At 38.9% G+C, this 19,309-nt stretch overlaps 3 protein-coding genes across 3 annotated transcripts; 2 read left to right on the top strand and 1 right to left on the bottom strand.

Moving 5' to 3' along the window:
• Positions 1–1,141: 1,141 nt before the first annotated feature.
• On the bottom strand, positions 1,142–2,054 carry LOC108606010. The gene has a single exon (XM_017995834.1). It carries the CDS (start codon positions 1,942–1,944, stop codon positions 1,525–1,527), a length of 420 nt encoding a protein of 139 aa, XP_017851323.1. The 5' UTR covers positions 1,945–2,054; the 3' UTR covers positions 1,142–1,524.
• A 765-nt stretch (positions 2,055–2,819) lies between these two features.
• On the top strand, positions 2,820–3,645 carry LOC108606105 (r2d2). The gene has a single exon (XM_017995950.1). It carries the CDS (start codon positions 2,889–2,891, stop codon positions 3,558–3,560), a length of 672 nt encoding a protein of 223 aa, XP_017851439.1. The 5' UTR covers positions 2,820–2,888; the 3' UTR covers positions 3,561–3,645.
• A 9,248-nt stretch (positions 3,646–12,893) lies between these two features.
• LOC108606160 lies at positions 12,894–13,478 on the top strand. Its single transcript, XM_017996012.2, has 2 exons — positions 12,894–13,055; positions 13,111–13,478. Exons 1-2 carry the CDS (start codon positions 13,001–13,003, stop codon positions 13,368–13,370), a joined length of 315 nt encoding a protein of 104 aa, XP_017851501.1. The 5' UTR covers positions 12,894–13,000; the 3' UTR covers positions 13,371–13,478.
• Positions 13,479–19,309: the final 5,831 nt, after the last annotated feature.

Genomic DNA, 19,309 nt, shown 5'->3' on the forward strand with positions numbered 1-19,309 from the left:
CCACAAAGGGCGCACTGCCATTGCTACGCTGGCAACACTTCATTAAACGCATAAAGCAATAAAATGTGCTGCTGCTGCTGCTGCTGGTGGAGAACAAAACGGAAAAGGCTTCAAGCTGGCAAGTGCGTGTTGCCTCCACCACTTGCCCCCGAAGTGGTTGCAGTGGCACGCCTTTGCAGCTTCGATATAGCTCTGACAGCTCTGACATTGTCTGCTAATGGCCAAGAGTAACTGCAAATCAAACACGAAAAACACTTCACCCCCTCACTCGCTTCCCTCTCTCGCTCTCTCTTTCGCTCTGTTTATTTCTCTCTATTAGTCGTCTGTCTGGGCTTTGTTAGTGGCAGCCTCAAAGCTGCTATGCACACATGTATGTTTAGCAAAATACAACAATTGACTATTGTTCGCATTCTACGTCATTCGTTTTCATTTTCAATTAAAAGTTTGCTTTGACTGTGGTTTCAGCTAGTTTTCAAAACCCAACTGCGCTGTTATTATGCACTAAATAGAAAATAGAATAAAAGCGCTGCTTTCATTTCTCTATTAGCTTGACAAACTACAAAGTCTAGCGGTCTTCAATTGTTGTGGCTGCTGCGCACTACTAAATCCAAATGAATGAATGTATACCTCAAACTATTCCATACGGGGACTAGTCTTTGATGAAATTTTGTTAAGCATGCTACTCCAAATGGAATGTCTTACACTTTTCCATGCGCACTAGTTTTCGATGAAATTATGTTAAGCATGGAAATATGTATGCTACTCCAAATGGAATAAAAAGTTCCATTGACTACTATTCCGTTTCTTCAGAAAATGAAAGAGACAAACGGAACGATTGGACAGTTGGATTAGACAATACAAATGCAGGCAGCATATGTGCATTAAAATTCTAGTGAGAAAGCAAATTGAGAGCTGTAATTATTCCGCGAATTGTTTCGATTGAATTGAGCTGGAGTTCAAGCGAAAGTTATTGCTGTATATCAATAACTCTTTTGATTTGCACTTGTCATCAAAGTAGTATTTTCGATGGTTTATTTTGAAAACTCACTAAAAATAACAGAGAGACTATATATTACCGATTATGCATGTCCACTCTCAACAACATGCATGACCAAACCAGAGTAAACTGTCGAAATTCTTTTCTTCTTTTTATTCGAGTTGTACATTTGTGGGGTTTTTGTGCTTGTGGTGCGTATAATAGAGTAGCCGAGATGTATCTTTATTACGGTAATTGTTCATTGAGCAGGAAATTATTATATGCCTCTGTGTGTGTGTGCGCGCGCGCTTGTGTGTGTGTATGTCTCTGTCTGTCTGTGTTTGTGTTTGTGTGTGTGTGTGTGAGCTGCTGACACCGTCTAGGGCTAGCCCACACGATAATAATAAACAACAACAACAAAACGGATAATAATAATAAAACACAATGCATTTGCGGGTAGGAGCATTGGCTGGACTTCATCCCACTTGCCCACTCGGAACGCTAGACAAAATCAATTTGCGACCACACCAACAAATGGGCTGCTCCAGCTATGCGTCTGCCCTGCGTCTGTCGTCGCGCAGTCTTGGAGCTGCGGGCAGCCTCGGAGCACCGGGGGGCAGCATTGGTGGCAGCATTGGCGGCAGATGCATGCGATGTCGCGTCCGCAGATGATCCCCACCGCCATCCTGATCTTGTAGGCGCGCCGGACTCGCCCAGCTCCACACATGATTGCCATCGCCATCGCCCACATCGAAGTGCACCCGCTGACGCTGCAATATGATGCGCAGATTCTGCACAAAGCGTTCCACCTCCATCGGATTCTCGTTCTGCAGATGCGCCGCCACCAGCGTGGGTATGAAGCGATCGTACTCATGTCGCTGCTCCTCATTCGGACCCCAGTGCAGTTCGGGCTGGGCTAAGCGCGTGATGCGTAACTGCAATTGCCTCATTTGCCGCATTGGATTCATATCGCCAGCCGTCTTTTCTTTTCTTCTTTTTCGCCTGTTAGATTAAACTGCGTTACTAATATTTTTACCGGAATTTTGGGAGAAGCTAAACAAAAGCTGAGAGCTTTGACTAAAATATAGTTTGTTTATAAAAAAAAATGGCATGCTTGCCTTACACTTTGATTTGACAGTTCAAATTTTGTGAAAAGTACAGTAAATACACGCTAATTGGGCAAGTGCATTTTTCGCTTGAATTGCCTAATGACTGCATTTATAGAATAAATGCATAAGACATAAAATAATTAATATAGAATAAAATTATAAGAAATCGAAATCTAATTGGAATTTAATTGGAAAACGCCAATACAGACAAATTGATAAGTGTTACTACGATATGACAACTGTATGTATTTTCGAAAGCTAAGCAACATATCATTGAAATGTTAGTTATAGAAATCGAATCCGTGGAAAGTTAGCGACAATATTTTTCATCAGTCCAAGATTTCCGCGTTCATTAATGGTCCCCTCACTAAATAGTGACGTTTTCAACGTTCATTAATCGTGACAACCCAAAATAGTGTTGAAAAAGACGTTCATTAATCGTGCCATTACTAAATAGCACTGTTGCCAGATTTCGAGAGGCAACATAAGCTAGATTGACGGAAAAAATAAGCTAAATTAAGCGAGATTCTAAAAAAGGTCGCTGCCTGCAAATTTCATTCAATTATGAAGACATTTGACTAAAATTTAAATAAGCTAGATTTCTAGCCATAGCCAAATTCAACAAGCCTTTTAACTTTCAAAAAAACCAGATCTGGCTTATTATAAGCTGCTAAATAGTGCTGAAAATGACGATTTCAGCGCGCGTGCCATAACTAACTAGTGTTGGTAAAGACATGAAGCGACGCTAACTTCGTGTATTTCCTTTACAAACGTTTGGGCAAACGCAACGAGTGAAAACTGAAATGGTGAAGAAGTCGTCGATTAACGCACTGCAGGAATTCTGCGTCCAAACTGAAAGTGGTAAGCCGTTGTACGATTCCAAGGAATCTGGAGAGGTTGGACATGTATGCAAAGTAACGCACATGGATTTGGAAGCTTTCGGCAATGGACGCACCCAGCTCGCTGCCAGTCACGGCTATGAAAATGCCAGCCGCATGGGCGATATGTTGACTGAGCTGCGTGACTATTGTTTGTTTCACGATATGCCATTGCCCACTGTTGAGATAGTGCAGCAAAGCGGCGCAGAGTACTCGATTAAGCGCTTCGGCAAGTCGAACAGCAAGAAGGACACAGGCCAGCGTGCTGCCATTAAAACTCTTTATATTATATACGAGGGCGCGCCGCCAATCGTTGATGCTGAGGTGCTACCGCCGCCGCCGCCGGCCGCAAACTTGTTCAAAACATTTCGCCACCATAATGCTGCTGGTGCTGGCCTTAAGCAGTGGCTCTGCGATCTTTACAACTACTTCAATAACTTAGACAGTGTGCTCTGGAAGGCAGAGGCTGTATTTGCTGCACTGAAGCTGAGACCAAGCGTTACTATGCTGCAGTTCGGGTCCCCCGACAACCCCTTGATCTCAACTGTGCGTTCTATTGTGTCTTCCTGGGCTTGCAGTCTCAGATTTTTGATCTAATCAACAATTACTTCAAATACATACATATAACACTATAAAAAAAAAACATTTGAATTTATCCAAATAAATTTATACTTAACCAATAACTGAGCATAATCAAGAAATGTTAGCTGCTGTTAATATTGTATTAAATTTTAATTTGTATTTAGTTAATAAAAAGTGCTATCTATTGGCTGATTTTCATATTTTATTAAAATATTTTAAATATATTTATTTAAACTGTTGTGGCAGCAATTGTTAAAGGGCAAGTGGCTAATAAAGCTTAAGTCTGTGGTTAAATTAAATAATAAGCTGTGCTTAGCATAAGCGGCTAAGTTTGTATGTTGTGCAGTAGTCGGTGATGGGGTGAGGTCTACTAAATTTAGCTGTGTGTGTGGTTTTTGGGCAATTGAAATTGCGCTGTCCTGACAGCAGCAAAGCGTCGCTTTCTCTTTCTTTCTCTTTGGTGCTGCTGCTGCTGCTTTTGTCACAGCATGTCAATTTCAATTTGACATTTATTTTATTGTGCGTGTGTGTGTGCGTAATAAGCCACATATCGTTTATTTTAAAACCGCTGCAATTGTAACACACGCTCGTTGGCGATTCAATAAGCAAGCAGACAGGCTCAGCTACCCCCCAAGCCCCCCAGCTGCCTCCACTGATTGTATGCGGTCAGTTGTTGCGTATTCCCGCCGCGTATTGTCACCAGGCTCACACACACACACACACACACACTTTTGATGTCTGATGTGCTTGCTACACATTTTGTGGTTGTCATAGCCTGTGCTGCCAAATCCTTTTGCCCGCCCCCAGGCGCAGTGCAGACACCACTATATACTTTATATATATATAGCTGCCATATATAGGCAGGAGTTGGGCCTTTCGCACGCACGAGTACATTGTCCAAAAGTTTTCTGTGTCATTATTGCGGCTGCTGGGGCTTGTTGTTGCCTTTGCGGGTTATTAAAAACTTTTATTCCAGCACATTGATACGCAAAGCCACAGCCCGCACACTGGCTCGTTTTCATTTTCATTGTGAATGTTAATTACTAGCAGTGTACACAAAAAAAAAAAAAAAATGGAAATACTAAAGCCGAAACCATGTGTGTTGACCTTGCAACAATTGCCTTTCTTGTAACTTTTATGTTAATAACTGTGCTGCACGCTCATGTATAAATACAGTAGGCATTCTATATAAATAAAAATTAAAAACAATTTGATTTGAAATTGTATTTTTTATACACTTGACATTTTGTTAAATGTAAAAGGTATTATGAGTTGCTCAATGTATGCTAACAGGAGAGAGGAGGCGTGGCAGACCCCATAACGTATATATATTCTTGATAGCAAGACAAACTGATTCGATTATAGCCATGTCCGTCTGTCCGTTGTCCGTCCGTCCGTCCTCGTCACTGAGCAGCAAGAACTCAGCAACTATAAAGGCTAGAGCAACCAAATTGGTATGTAGGTGCTCCTATAAGTAAATTATTTATTTTTAAATTGTTTTTTCTGCTCATATACGCCCCCGCAAATCGAAAAAAACGATATAGAAGGCAGTACAAAAATCTTTAAATCTGAAATAAATCACAAAATTGCCTCATGTCATGTATCTCGACCGATTGTGCAAAAATTTCAGAACGATCGGATAAATAACTTAGAAGTTATTTACATTTCAATTTTGCAATATAGACAGCGGGGTTCACGTGCTGACGCGCCATACAAACGTCGCGACGGCGTCGCTGCTGACGCTACAGAGAAAACGAGCGGTGACGCGTTAGCTGTTTTTGTGCTGTATGTGTTGTGAGTGCCATGGTGTGTTTGCTGCAGATACCTAGTCAAGTGTATTTAAATGTTGGTGGCGCCCAACTTTAACCTGTCCACTTGTTTAATTACACAATTTTTTATTTGAATTTTTATACATGCGTCAAGCTAAAACAATAATTGAAATTATGATAAATTATATTGCCCAAATTTCTTTTAAATAATTAACTGCTACTTTATATTTTACTCAACAGCTTACTTAGTACATTTTACAATTAGACTACATTTTTTCTATATATTTAAATATGTATAACATTTCATTGCTAATATTCAAATTTCTTTTAAATAACTAACTGCAAATTTATATTTTATCTTAGCTTACATTTTACAATTAGACTAGATTTTTCTATATATTTAAATATTTATATGTGTATAAATTTTCATGTCTTTAGCAGAGTCTTACAATTTTTATATATAAATTTTAGTTGTTTTACAATTTTCTAGAAACGTTGCGTGTTATTCTTAATACAATTTCAATTAAATTTAAATATTTTTTGATTTATTGAATATTTGCAGCAAAATTTAAATGCATTTCTCTTGCTATTGTTATAACTAAAGCTACGCTCGTCACTCGGCGCATAATAGTTATGCTTGCTGTTGCTTTAAATTATGTTGCAACTTTCAGTTTCTGCCGCCGCTGAGGCTTCAGTAGCCGCTTTTAACCCTCAAAAGCTTGAGCATAATCAAACTTGGTTATTGCATGTGACTTTTATGTGAATTAAGCTGATTTCGCTGCATTTGTGTATGTGTATGTGTGTGTGTGTGTGTGTGTTTGTCTGTGTGCTGCTGCTGTTGTTGTTAATGAGGTGTAGCTCATAAGAAGCTAACCGGCTCATGGCGCATAATTACTTTGTAAGCCGTCGCTTGCTGTCCAGCTGCTGCTCTCTCTCTCTCTCTCTCTCTCTCTCTCGCTCAGCAACTTGCTCTCTTGTCTGCTTGTGGGCTGCGGTTTAAGCCATAAAGTGCATTGACAAGTTACTTGCTTTGGCTTTGATAGCAAAGATTATTAAATCTGTGTAGAGCGTACAAAAATATAATAAACGGGCATGTAAAATAAGCAAAAGCTGACCATACTTACATATTAAGTAATTAATCTGCATTAATTAACAAACTTTGAAATTCAAACAAAGTATAGCTTAATATTTTTTATAGAAACTGCTGTAGTTGAAGTTGTGGAAATGCATGCAAAAGCGCGTAGAAGGCGCAAAGCAAATATTCGTTCGTTTGAGCGTCTATGCGTCTGTATGAGCGTCAAGAACTTTAAGCTTACAAAAGCTAGAGCTACCAAATTTGTTATGTAGCTAGTTCTGCTTGCAAAGCAAATTGCTGCTTTTTAAAATAATAAAATTGCTTACCCAGTACGCCGCAAATCGAACTAAAAGCTATGTAAGCTCGATTAGCTAACGAATTTGTCTCAAATGCAGCACAAGCAGCAACTTTGCGGCTAAACACCTTTGGTAACATTTTTGTATAAAATTATTGCGTAGAAGTCGAGCTGACTGCCAATTCTTGTGAATTTGAAAATCAATTCTTTGCAGCAGCTGCAATTATTGCACATACGCAATGTTGGCTGGGGCTGGGGGCGTGCCGCTTTGCATGTAAATCTCTTGTCATGTGTTGCGCCAAAAGCTGACACAACAAACAGGCAGCCCAGACTAAGGTAAGAGTAATCATTTTTCCTGTCTGTCTGCGGCATGTTGCAAGTGCCAAGTTGCAACACGTGGCAGACACCGGGCCATGGGCCGCAGCTGCCACAGTCTCGCTGAGCTGTCAGCATTAGAAGCTGTCTGCTTGTTGCATTGCTGATTGCCACCTACAACATGCAACGCCGCCGCCGCCGCCAACTTGCCACACACACACACACAACTTAAAGTGCGCCAGCTGCTTTAATCAGCAGCGCAGCCTACGCAGTTCCTTTGTCTTTGCCGCGTTCCATTCCATGCTATACCATTCCATTTTGTTGCGTTCCATTCCATGCGGCAAGCACGTACAAAATAATTATAGCGCAACTACGTGTGCCGCATAGTCAATGCCACATGACTCCTTGCCCAATTTCCAGACTCGTACTCCAGTTGCCAGAGCTTCAGCTCCAGTCGAAACTCCAACGCCTTCAAGGCCTTGGCGCCATATTTATAGCATTAGCAATAGCAATAGAGCCATGAGCGCAATGAAGAAAATATGCTGCTAAGTTATTATAATATATTAATATTAAGAAAATAGAAAATATTTAACAAAAGCAAAGCGCACCTGAATTTCTTACACAGATTTTATATATGTTTAATAATTCAACTCAGTTTTAATCAGAATAAGGTTGTTATTATTAAGCAAAAACTCACAGCTGACAATATATCGATAAATTAATATCGAGCTTGCACAAAAGTTTTAGAATATCGTTTGTTGATTCGATACAATAACAGCTTGTAATTATTTCTGCTTAAAAGCTCAAAATAAAAAATGATTTATTAAACTTTTAATGAAAAAATGTTAGCAGTTAAAATCTTTATTTTTGGACTTGTTAGATTTTGATTAATATGCAGCAAATGCAATTTAAAAGCCACAAAATATATTAATAAATATAAACAATTATTTGCTATATTCAATTTTCTTACAGCTACTGTAATGTTAGTATAATTTATAAAGAACAGCTAACTTAACTAAGTAACTTTTAGTTTTAATAATTTAATGCGCAATTAAAAATTAAAAGAATTTAATACTTGCTGTGCTGTTTTTCTAGCCTTTATTTTTGCTCATTTGTAATACTCTAGCTAAGCTAAAAGCCCTTTTTAAATTTGCTGTACAGAGTCTGCCAGACCAAACGACAATGCACATACAAAACTAAGCCGCCCAGCTTTGTTCCTTTTTTTACAGGCATATTTTTTATGTAAGCATAGACTTTACCTCTGGCAAGAAAGTTTTGTATTTTCCCTTGTCAAAATTGTTTAGCCTCATGTGGCGCGGCGGCTGCTGCTTTTTTTGTAATACAGCCTCTTTTTTTTATGTGTGTGTGTGTGTGCTAGTTTTTATTATTGCTGTTGTCAAATATTGATAGCTTTTATTTTGGATTTTATGTGCGGCTGTAGCCTTAGAATTTGCGCCTTTGTCCCATAGGCAACATTTGTTGCCTCGACTGATTAACAAAAGTTTTGCAAATTTACGCCAAGGCAAACTGTATTTAAATTTGAACTGCATAAACTAAAGCCAAAGAGTTGATTTGTTTATAGACAAATTGTTAAGCTAAGTTAGCAAAAAATATTAAAGCTAATGCCTGCTGACTAGTTTGCAGTTAAAACAACAAGTAGCTGGGATTAAAGTTTCGGCTGCGTTGCCGTTTTTGTGCCACAGCTGTTGCATGCTACGCCTAAAGTGCCGCGTTAACTTGGCCACAAAACGCACACGTTTCATGCAGAGAGAGAGAGAGAGTGAGAGAGACACATAAAGTGGAAAGGGTTTGGCGGCTCAATGCGGAGTAGATGATATTTTTGGGCCAAAGCTAGGCAAAAAGTTTTTGCCAAAAGTCCAACATATGTTACTGCTCATGCATGTTATCCCAGTGGCTGTTACAGTTAGTGCTAGGCTAGAATAAATAGAGGCGTGTGCAGTGCTGCTAACTTGGTTACACACACACACACACGTTGTAATTATAGCAAGTTTTCGTGGTGTAATTTTCTTACTTTTTCTATTTTTACAAAGTGTAGCAAAAGCAGTTGCAACTTTTTCAAATTAAATGCAAATGTTTTGCTAATAAATTTATATATTTATATTATATTAAATTATGCTTTATTGGCTGCATTTATTTATGCCATTTATTTACAAAGCGTATCAGCTAGTCGTGCTTGCTTTATTAGCAACAACATATGCGCTTTTTTCTTTTTTTGCGCTTATTTCTTTGCCAGGCATAAGTTTTTGATAAGAAAGTTATGATGAGTTTTTCACACACACACACATGCACACACACACACACACACATGTGTGTGTTAGTCTCATCTATCTGCTAGCTGGTCCGTGGGCCATGTACGCACAGCTGTTGATTTTGGCCAAATTAGTGCAAACACGTCTTGTTTTGAGTTGTGGCCAACAACATGTGCAACTAATTGTAGCGTTCCTTGCCCATTTTATTTTTCCCCCTTTTCATTTTTTTGTGGTGCTGCTTCTGCTGCTGCTTGTTGAATTGAAGCTTGAGGCATTGATTGCGGGCACAACAAATTTACATTTCAACCAGCGATGCGTTTGCAAATTTTCGCTTTGTCTGCCGACTGTCAAAAGTTTATTTATTTGACACCAAAAAAGTTGACATAGACACCCGCCCTGGTGGGGTGTCGCGCCCAACAACGAGCTGTCACGCCCAGGCAGCGCCATGTGGGGGCGTGGCTGTCTGTTGCTTGTCACAATGAAATCGGATTTATATGCCTGGCCCAAAATTGGATTACAATTGAGTTGTAATTATGCGAGCACAAGCGTCGCTCTTTCACTCACACACACACACTCTCTCTCTCTCTCTCTCGCTGTTGTTGCGAGTTTGTAGCATCTTTTGAAAATTCACATTTTGCATTAATTAAAACTGATTTAATTGAAGCTTGTCGTGTTACCTTTTAGGCCTTTTTTCTGTCACAGGCAACAGGCAACAAGCTTTGAGGGTGGCTGGCTGATTGCAAAGTGCTTTCGACTTTTGCTTACCTGTGAAAAATACTTTACAACAGGTCTCAAAACGGCGCAAGTTTAATTTAATATGCTTCAAGTATGTGCATTTTGATTACTCATGAATTAATCAAAGTTGACTCAAAACACAACGTTAAAAGCACTTACAAGGCTCAACTCCCAAGCACGTTCTGCACTCGTTGCCAATACAACGAGTAGCGAGTAGCATTATAAGCAGTATAAACTTTATAGCGCGTATATATTTTAAAAAATATTTTTTAATTTTTATCCAACTTTTTTTTTGCAGCTAAGCTTGATGACAAATTCAGCAGCAGCACATTAATAAAAGTAAAATGCGTAAGTTTCTATAAATTATTTTTATTGTTATAAAACTATTTATTTAAAATAAAGGAGTGAAATAATGCAAAAATATTGCGCAAAGTGTAGCACAGAAAAATCTTTAATAACCATTTTGATTTATAAATCGCATTGCTTACAAATGTTGAATAGGAAAAATATTCAAAACTAAAAATGAAAATTGAAGAACAACATACAAAATTATAGCATAAACATTGCTAAGATTTATATAGTAAAATTTTTATAGTAGTATTTTGGTCTTTGATAAGTATAAACAAAATAACTATTACACGTTGAAGAAATTTAATGAGCAATAATAGCTCAGAAATCAGACTTCAAATGAGACAACTAAGCAGTAGCTTTGTTGTTTTCAATATAAATATTGCCCAAACAGTGTGTATCGGGCTAATGAAGTTGTGAGCTCAATTGACTGCAAGGGTTTCGAATAACTGTGTTCATGGGCTGGGGGCTGGGGGCTGGTGGGTGATCGCATTGTCACCGTGTCAGGGCACAGCAACTGGCATCTGGCAACTGGCTACTGACAACGCCTATCAAATTAAGCAAAACAAAATTGCATTATGGGCAAAAAGTAGCATGCAGCATGGCAGTGGCAACAACTACTCTTCGCGCTGTGTGTGCAACATGTCGGCATAACCAAAATTATTCATTGCACAATGCGGTCCAGACGATTTATGCTAATCAACATCAATCGATTTGCATGCCATGCATATGGCCAAAGGATAAACGCGCCACCCACTAACGGAACACTCTCTGCCCAGTTTGCATTGGTTTTGGTTTTTGTGTGCGTCTGTGTGTGTGTGTGTGTGTGCTGAGGCTTTTGACATTTTGGATGAGTTTGTGGGAGGCCCATTGCTGTTTATCAGGGAGCTCCAATGACCAGCCTACGGTTCAATGGCTCAGCCATTTTGCAAAATGCGAGTTGCTGTTAATGTATGGAGAGCTCTCTAAAGTGGACAATAATAGCATGTGGGTAATTGTGTATAACGAAGCGTGTGCCCAGCCAGGCTAACATACATACAAGCCCCCCATTGTTGATGCCGATGCTAAACAACAAAAATATAAATTGATTGGCAGTAACTCGGCTCTAAACAAGAGTTTGAGCTGCAGCTGCTCTCTCCATCCAGTCGCAGTCTCAGTCTCAGTCCAGCGGCTAATTAAGCATCAATATAACAGAGTGTATGACTGTATGAGCACTGCTTGCAATGGAATAAGTGGCAATAGGTAAAATAGTGTGTATGACAACAAAGCCTGCAAGCAATAAATTTAAAATATTGCTAAATCTTTTGTTTACATAATGACAGTGCTGTATAACCGTGCTGTATAAAAGTGCTGTATAGCAGTGCTGTATAACAGTGCTGTATAAAAGTGCTGTATAGCAGTGCTGTATTATAGCAATAGTTTATAACAGTGACGTAACTCAGTCGTGTATAGAGCTACACGTATGAGTATAACAGTTTGTATAACAGCACGGCAAGTAAGCAATATATTTAAAATATTGCTAAAACTTTTATTTACATAATGACAGTGTTGTATAAGCTTATAAGTGTTGTATAACAGTTCAGCAAAAGTTTATAACAATGGTGTAATTCAGTTGTGTATGACAGAAAATGCTACAAACAATATATTTAAAATGTTGCGTAACTTTTTGTTTACATAATGACAGTGCTTTATAACAGTGCTGTATAAAAGTGTTGTAAAACAGTGCTGTATAACAGTGGAATTTGCTGTAACTCTGTTTTTTAAAGGCGTACAACAGTTTTCAATGCAAGTGGCAAAGTCTAAGAACAACGTTTATATAATAGAACTAGTATAACAGTGGCGTATAACAAAGACTTATAACTTTGTTTGTATATCAAAGGCGTTAAAAAGCTTATGTACGTATAACAGTGATGTATAACAGCTCAATGTTGCTGCTACAAGACTGTTATACAAAATAACAGCGTGCTTGGAATATTTGTGCTGGAAACGATGCGATAGTACAGATTATAGCCAATTATTGATTTCAATTGCCGCAATTATATTTGGCACTCAACACTCTCGGCCGCTTATTAAATATGCCAGACAGCGCTATTGTCTGCTCCTCAATGCAGTCGATTTAGCTAACACCTGTGCCCTCAACTTTTTTATATATACATATATATATATATATATATAACATACATGTGGCTTGTCATCATTATTGGCATTGGCAGCATCATCAGCAGGATTTGCGGCATGCTCATGAATTTCAACAGCATGCCAAATGAACTTGCCCCAGCTGCGTCAAGTGGTCAACCTGTCACAAATCTGTGCAGGGACAGAGAAAATAGAAAAAAAAATCACAGACACACACACACACATAGAGATTGTGCAAATTTATGCAATGTGCTTCACTTGGAGTGTGCGTCGAAATGTTTGTAAATTTGATTTTGTGCACGTCTAGGTTGCATGTAAAAATTTGTGATTTTGTAAATTTATTCAAATTGCATAATCTAATAAACATTGGCCTAGCATTCAAAAAAATTCAAATCGACAAAATAGTAAAATATACGTGGGAATCCAAAACACAAATTTATTCTAATTCTAAATTATAATAGTTGTGCACACACACACACACACACAACAAATCAAGAGTTAAGACAACGACAATGCTGCTTAAGGATCAGCCCTCCATCAAGGAGGTGGCCAAAGTGTTTATTGTGGGTGAGCATTGGCAATTAAGACAACCAAGCACTTGTAGTCTTCGTTTGCTTTGCAGGCTTGGCTCTGCGCTCCTATGTGGCCGATACGGATGGCCAACAGCGTCGCACTTGTTTTGGCCATGAGCTGTCGCGTCGCATTTGCTCGGTAGCCAATCGCAATCGGCCCATTTATCGCCGCCGCTTGCAGAAGCTGCTGCCGGCGGAGCGCATCAAGGACTATGATCTAAGGAACAAGCAGCGCGTGGTGGAGCAACAGCGCGAGCTGCGTCTGCAGGCTCAAGAGTTTGCCAATAAAAATTATGCACACCTCAAGTAATAGACACTAATTATGAATGAAATGGCTTTAAAATATGACACAGACACACATACACATACGCAATTGTATATGTTCGTATATATGTATATGTATAAATGCTGCTAACTGCAAATCAAATCAGTGTTTGTCGTTTTAAATTTCAGCTCAAGCCTTTGATTATTTATAATTATTTTAGTCTACTTTTAGTCTCTTTTAACTGAACTTAGCCTGATTGCTCTCAATTTAATCAATTTGCAGTTGGCTTATTCAAATTTTGTAAATATTATTTTACACTAAGCTTGTAATAATAATACAACAATAAAATAATGGCACATTATTCAATATGCCAAATGCACAAACTAGTTGGATATTTGATCCTGATATGTTTGCATGTCTTTAAATAATAATTGAACAACTGAACTTTGATCAACTTCAACTGATGCAGAAAAAGAGAAAGAGAGAGAGGCGCAGCTAAAAATAATGCGTGTAAATAAAATTAAAATAAGCCAAAACAGTTGTTCTAAGCAGAGAGAAGAGAATCAACAATTTGTCAGTCAGCGATCACGTGATTAGAACAGCTGCAGCTCTGATTTGTCAACAGCTAAGCTGTCGCCTATATACGACTCGAACCGAAGCTTACGCCTTCGACGATGCTGCGTCGCTGCTTTAGCGCTTGAGCAGCGCAGCTGTGCGTGCAAAAAGAAAGAGAGTGAAAAAAGAGAGCATGAAGGTCTTAGCTCACGTAGGCACGAAGGTAGCGGATTGCGCTCTTCGTTTTGTGTGTTGTGTTTCGTGTTCAGTCACTCTCGCCCACGCCGCATACAAAACGAATAAAGCGAGAAAGCAACGGATTACGCTCTTCGTTTTGAATATACAAAACGAATAGAGCAAGAGCGAGCAAGCAGCGAAAAGGAAGAAGTACCCAAGAGCGCAATCCGTTAGCTTATAGTTAGCTATATAGTTTTCAATCTAATCACGCAATAATATCAATTATTTATTGTCTGCAAATTGCATTTATTTATTTATTTTGATTATATAAGGTTGCTCAACAGCGTTTTATATTCACTTAAACCTTTTTAAATATGGCAATATATTTTATTTTTATTATAAAGTTTATAAATTATTTAATTTTATGCTGAAAAAAACAATAAGAAACAGCATGCTTAGCTTTTATGTTATAAATAAAAGTAATGACAAAAGGATACGCGCACTTTACTTTAAGTATAAAGCAGACTTAAAGTAAAGCTCAAGTAAAATGTTTAAAGCTAATCAAAAACTAATGCTAGCTCAGTTATGTTTGCTGTGCCATTTTTAGTTTTTTATCTTATACTATTTTAGTTGACGTTGGCAATTAAGTAATTCATAGTATGACTTGCGATTTGAAATATGTGCAAAGCAATTTCGGCAATGAACTTCAATGGCCTCTCCCAAAACACACACATCCTGTTAGGATACGGACACACATAGACAGACCAGCTGTTGAGGGTAGGGGGTGCGGGGTGGGGTATGTACTACCTGTTTGTGTGTGTTTGTGGCAGTTATAAAGCTTTGGCATTGTCTCTGCTTAATTGTCTGCAAGTCCAGCCAACTGGCAACACAGGCTGCAATTTTTACAATTGTCGCTAGACTTGCAACTAACTAACCACTGGATGCAGTGCCTTTGGCTTGTCCCTTCAATGGGCCTACTAGAGATGTGGCCTAAATGCAAAGCAAGTTGCCAAGTGCTAACGATGGTTCGAGTAATAAGCTGGCATTAAATTATTTACAAGAATTATGAATTAAACTAATTGATAATGCAAAGCTAAATTGATGTTCTGATATTATATTATCATAAATCCTAAGCTGCTCGTATACGTAATATATTCAGCCATTCTACAGTTTTAGATGAGTTTGGTTGCAAATAAAATGCCCACAGCCTTTGTTAGTTGATTAAATAATACGCATAAAATTCGTCAGCATTTATGCAATATTTAATTTAATATATCTATGGTATGTGTGAATTAATTGCTTTATTAAATGTTATAAATAAAATAAACTCTAGTTATAAAAATATTTTAAAATGCAAACGTTATGCATTTAATTTCTATTAATAATCAAAATGAATTAATTCTATAATTTCTTAATTTAATTTCTCATATATTAAATAGCTAAAATCTAAATTGATAAACTATTTACTATATTAAATTTTATATGCATGCAAACAGTTTAATAAATTAACTAAGCATCAGCATTAATTGTTATTAATTTTGTTTAGCGATACTATCGCATTGCCATCGCTCTCTAAACTGCAAGTTGCAGCAATGAGAACTTTAAGGCAACATGCTGTAACATTTGGGGGCTTAAGCTTCAGGTGGGTCGGCTACACATGCTCGCACATCCTGTCATTTTAGCATGCTCGCATATCCTGGCCAGCAGCACAGACCCTTTGCAAACACACACAGACACACACACACACAGACAGAGAGAGAGGCAACAACTTCATTTGTAGCAACTTGCAACTTGTGCGAAAACTTTTGAGTGTAAATAATTGTCAGTTGCTGCAGCAAAGAAATTCAACCGCAAAAATTTTGCAGCAGGTTTCCCATTTTATTGTTGCTGCTGCAACTGTTGCTGTTGTTGCTGTTGTTGTTGTTTGGGCATTTATGGATATTTATATGCTTGCAACTCCAATTAGTTGCTGCTGTGGATAAACGTCGCTCTGTCTGTCTCTCTATATCTCTGTTGCTTTCGCGCTCGCCCAATCTGTCAGTATCAGGAGCAGCCAGGACACTTCCGCTTGCCTCAAACTGATGCACGCATTTCTGAGAGTCTGCGCTTCAGTTGCCACATTATTTTGAAATATATTATGCAAAAAGTTTGTTGCGTATGTTGCTGGCAGCTGCATTGTGCAACGATTTGTGGCCAGCAACAGGTTCAAACTTTGCAAGTTTTCCAACCCAATCTAGTTGTCCATGACTATCACTCAGAGTTGTTGGCAGCAAGTTGTAGCAATTACAAATTGAAAAGTACACACAAAGCTGAAAAAGGCTGAAAATTCTAAAAGTCATAACTGCACTCAAAGCGTTTTCCCATCAATGGTCAGCAGCAGCAGCAGCAGCAGCAGTGGCATGCAACAGCAACAGCAGCAGCAGCAGCAGCAACCAGTCGTGTGGCAATTACCAACAGCTGACAATACAGCGAACAATATTCTATACTATCCGTTGCATTACTATGCAGTGCCGCCAACAATGCAACAAGGCGACAATGCAGCAGTGCAACAACAGCAGCAGCAGCCAAAGCAACAGCAGCAGAAGCCAAAGCAGCTTAGGCGGTCACAACAGTCAACGCAGCTTATGCAGCCACAACAATTACGGTCTTACAAGCAGCAGCAGCAGCAGCAGGAGCAGCCAAAACAACAACAGCGACAGCAGCAGCAAAGGTATGAGCAACAACAGCAGCCAAGACATAAGCAACAACAGCAGCTGCCAAGACATCAACATCAACAACAGCAGCAGCAGCAGCAATCATTTGTAGCTTCTAAAAAAGCTAACAAGCAAGCACAGCAACAAAAGCTGATCAGCAATCAGTCAACAAGCGCGCAGGCTAACAAGCAGCCAAGAAGCTGCCAGCGCCAGCCAAGGCAACAGCAATTACAAACTCAGCAGCAATATCAGCCACGACAACAGCAGCAGCAGCAGCAGCAGCAGCCTAAGCTCAACTATCAGTCAAGGCAACAGCAGCCCCAGCAGCAGCAGCAGCAACCACAACGCCAGTTCAGCTATGAGCCGCGTGCGGAGCAACGCAAGCCCCCGCTGCCGTCGCCAGCATTGCCAAAGAAGCAGCCACCCAAACCGATCCGCATCAATGGCTGCGTTGTAGCTCCAAATGCTTTAGCTCTGCACAAGCTCAATAAGCAGCTATTGCAAACATTGCTGCAGCTTATGCTTCAGCTAGCCGGCACTCCCATCAGCTATGGGAATATTTGTTTGCTGCTCTGCCAGCGTCTGAAGCTCAATGGCATGATCATGGAACGCCTGGCGCCCAACGTAATGTACACAGCATTCAAGAGCGGATTTATACAGCGCGCTCGCTATGGATTTGTGCTCAACAACAACAACAACAATCACTAGTAATCAAAATAAATGCCATAGCGCCTACTATCGTTTTTTTTTTTTTTATTTTGCTGCCTTCTGTGCCATTAATTGGCTACTGCAATCACTTTGAACTTCATTAAAAAGGTAACTTAATCATGCCACGCCTAGCTATCAAATTTGCATCCATAACGCACCTGTGCCACTCACTCGTAGCCCCAGCTCAATTACTGCTGCTGAATAGCCTAAAAATTATTAATTAACTGCGACGTGCTGCACAATCGACTGAGTATGAGGCCTGGGCGCAGCTGCAACTTTGTTAGAAAAGTTCGCCTATGCTTTTAGACCCGTTAACGAGCAAATGTACAAACGTTCTTCTAAGTTAGTCAAATGAAAGCATAAAAATTCCTAAGCTGCGTCCATACAGCCATGTTTTGCTATATCTGACTGTATGAGCGCTTAGATCTCAGCAACTACGCAAGCTAGCGATACCAAACTAGTTATGTATTGCTTGTCTATATCCTCAGCAGCTCGAGCTTGCCTTAAAGTTTTGATATCTGCCTTACTTCGCACACAAATAGTGATAAACTGTAGCAGCAAGTTGTTAATCTTGATTTCGTTATTGAGTACGCGAATTTGTTCGCATGCATTGCTTTATTATATATTAATTGTGTAACTTGGGTCTCGCTTTGTCGACTGCGCCCAACTTTGCTCAATTTTTTTTTATTGCCGCTGCAGCTCTTAAATATTTCATATTTAATTGTGCGCGTAAGCAACGCATTTATTGCTCGCTGGCTGGCTGGCTGGCTGCCCTATGCTGCTTCTCTTGCTCTTTCTATCCCCCCACTTCCACTCCCACTCTCTTTCTGCTTACCTTGCCACCATTGAAAATTGGCAACATTAATAAAATTAGCCTCGGCTAGTGGGTTGGGGCGGTTGGGGAGCGAAAAGGTTGTTTGTGCGCCTCATCAAGTGTTTTGGCATTTTACATATTTCAACTTGACTTGTGACACGCCCACTAAACACCCCCACACAACCCACAGCCCACAGCCGCCCCCAAGGCAGATTTTGCTATTTCGAAAATCTTATTAGCCGCAGTGATCAAAGTCCGTTGTCTACCTTTAATCCCCCAACTTCAACTCCCACTCCAACTTCATAGAAGGGGCAGAGATTTACCCTCGATTCAATTACAAAGTACAAAACGATAACATGATGAGGGTTGCAAAACGCGAAAATGAAACAATTTATCTATTTACCAGCTGCATAATTGAAAGCAACAGCGCTCATACTTTTACTTCAAATGGTTAAATAAGTAAGTTTAAATATCAAAAGATATGCGAAGTGTGAATGCAAATTCATCAGCAACAGACTCAAGTTTAAATTGTAAGTGCAGAAAGCGAAGCACAGTGGGCAATTGAGCACTTTTATGTAGCAAAAACTATTTATTTATTATATAGTACATATATAAGTACTATATAAGTATGCGATCCTTAAATGTTTTCTATAAAATCAGCTGTCAAACTTTTTACATTTTTAAATTGAATTGAGATTTTCAATATTTTTTAATCAAAGCTACATTTTATTTAAATAAAATCAAGGCTTTGGTAGATACAAGTTATGTGTACTTATGGAATTAAAAATATATATTTATTTTTAAATTATAAATTTAATTTTAATTTCATAAAATTTTAAAAACATTTTTTTCAATAACAAACATTTATTTTTATTATTTTCTTTATTTATATTAATTGTAGTAAATCCTTTATTTCTTTTTAGCGTTACAAGCATTGAAGACTTTTAAGTTTAGCTGGTAAGTTCATATTTTTAATTATGTGAACCAAGTTCGATTAAACGAACTAATTCCCTGCCTAGTTCATAAGAACTTATGTG

Source organism: Drosophila busckii, chromosome X (assembly GCF_011750605.1).
Source record: "Drosophila busckii strain San Diego stock center, stock number 13000-0081.31 chromosome X, ASM1175060v1, whole genome shotgun sequence".
Lineage (NCBI taxonomy): Eukaryota > Metazoa > Arthropoda > Insecta > Diptera > Drosophilidae > Drosophila > Drosophila busckii.

What these genes read in the sequence shown, in the direction of transcription:
- LOC108606160 (XM_017996012.2), top strand. Translation starts at nt 13,001, where the DNA reads ATGCTGCTTAAGGATCAGCCCTCCATCAAGGAGGTGGCCAAAGTGTTT. An exon ending in GGCCAAAGTGTTTATTGTGG is followed by an intron (nt 13,056 to 13,110) that starts GTGAGCATTGGC and finishes TTTGCTTTGCAG; the next exon opens with GCTTGGCTCTGCGCTCCTAT.
- LOC108606105 (XM_017995950.1), top strand. Translation starts at nt 2,889, where the DNA reads ATGGTGAAGAAGTCGTCGATTAACGCACTGCAGGAATTCTGCGTCCAA.
- LOC108606010 (XM_017995834.1), bottom strand. Translation starts at nt 1,944, where the DNA reads ATGAATCCAATGCGGCAAATGAGGCAATTGCAGTTACGCATCACGCGC.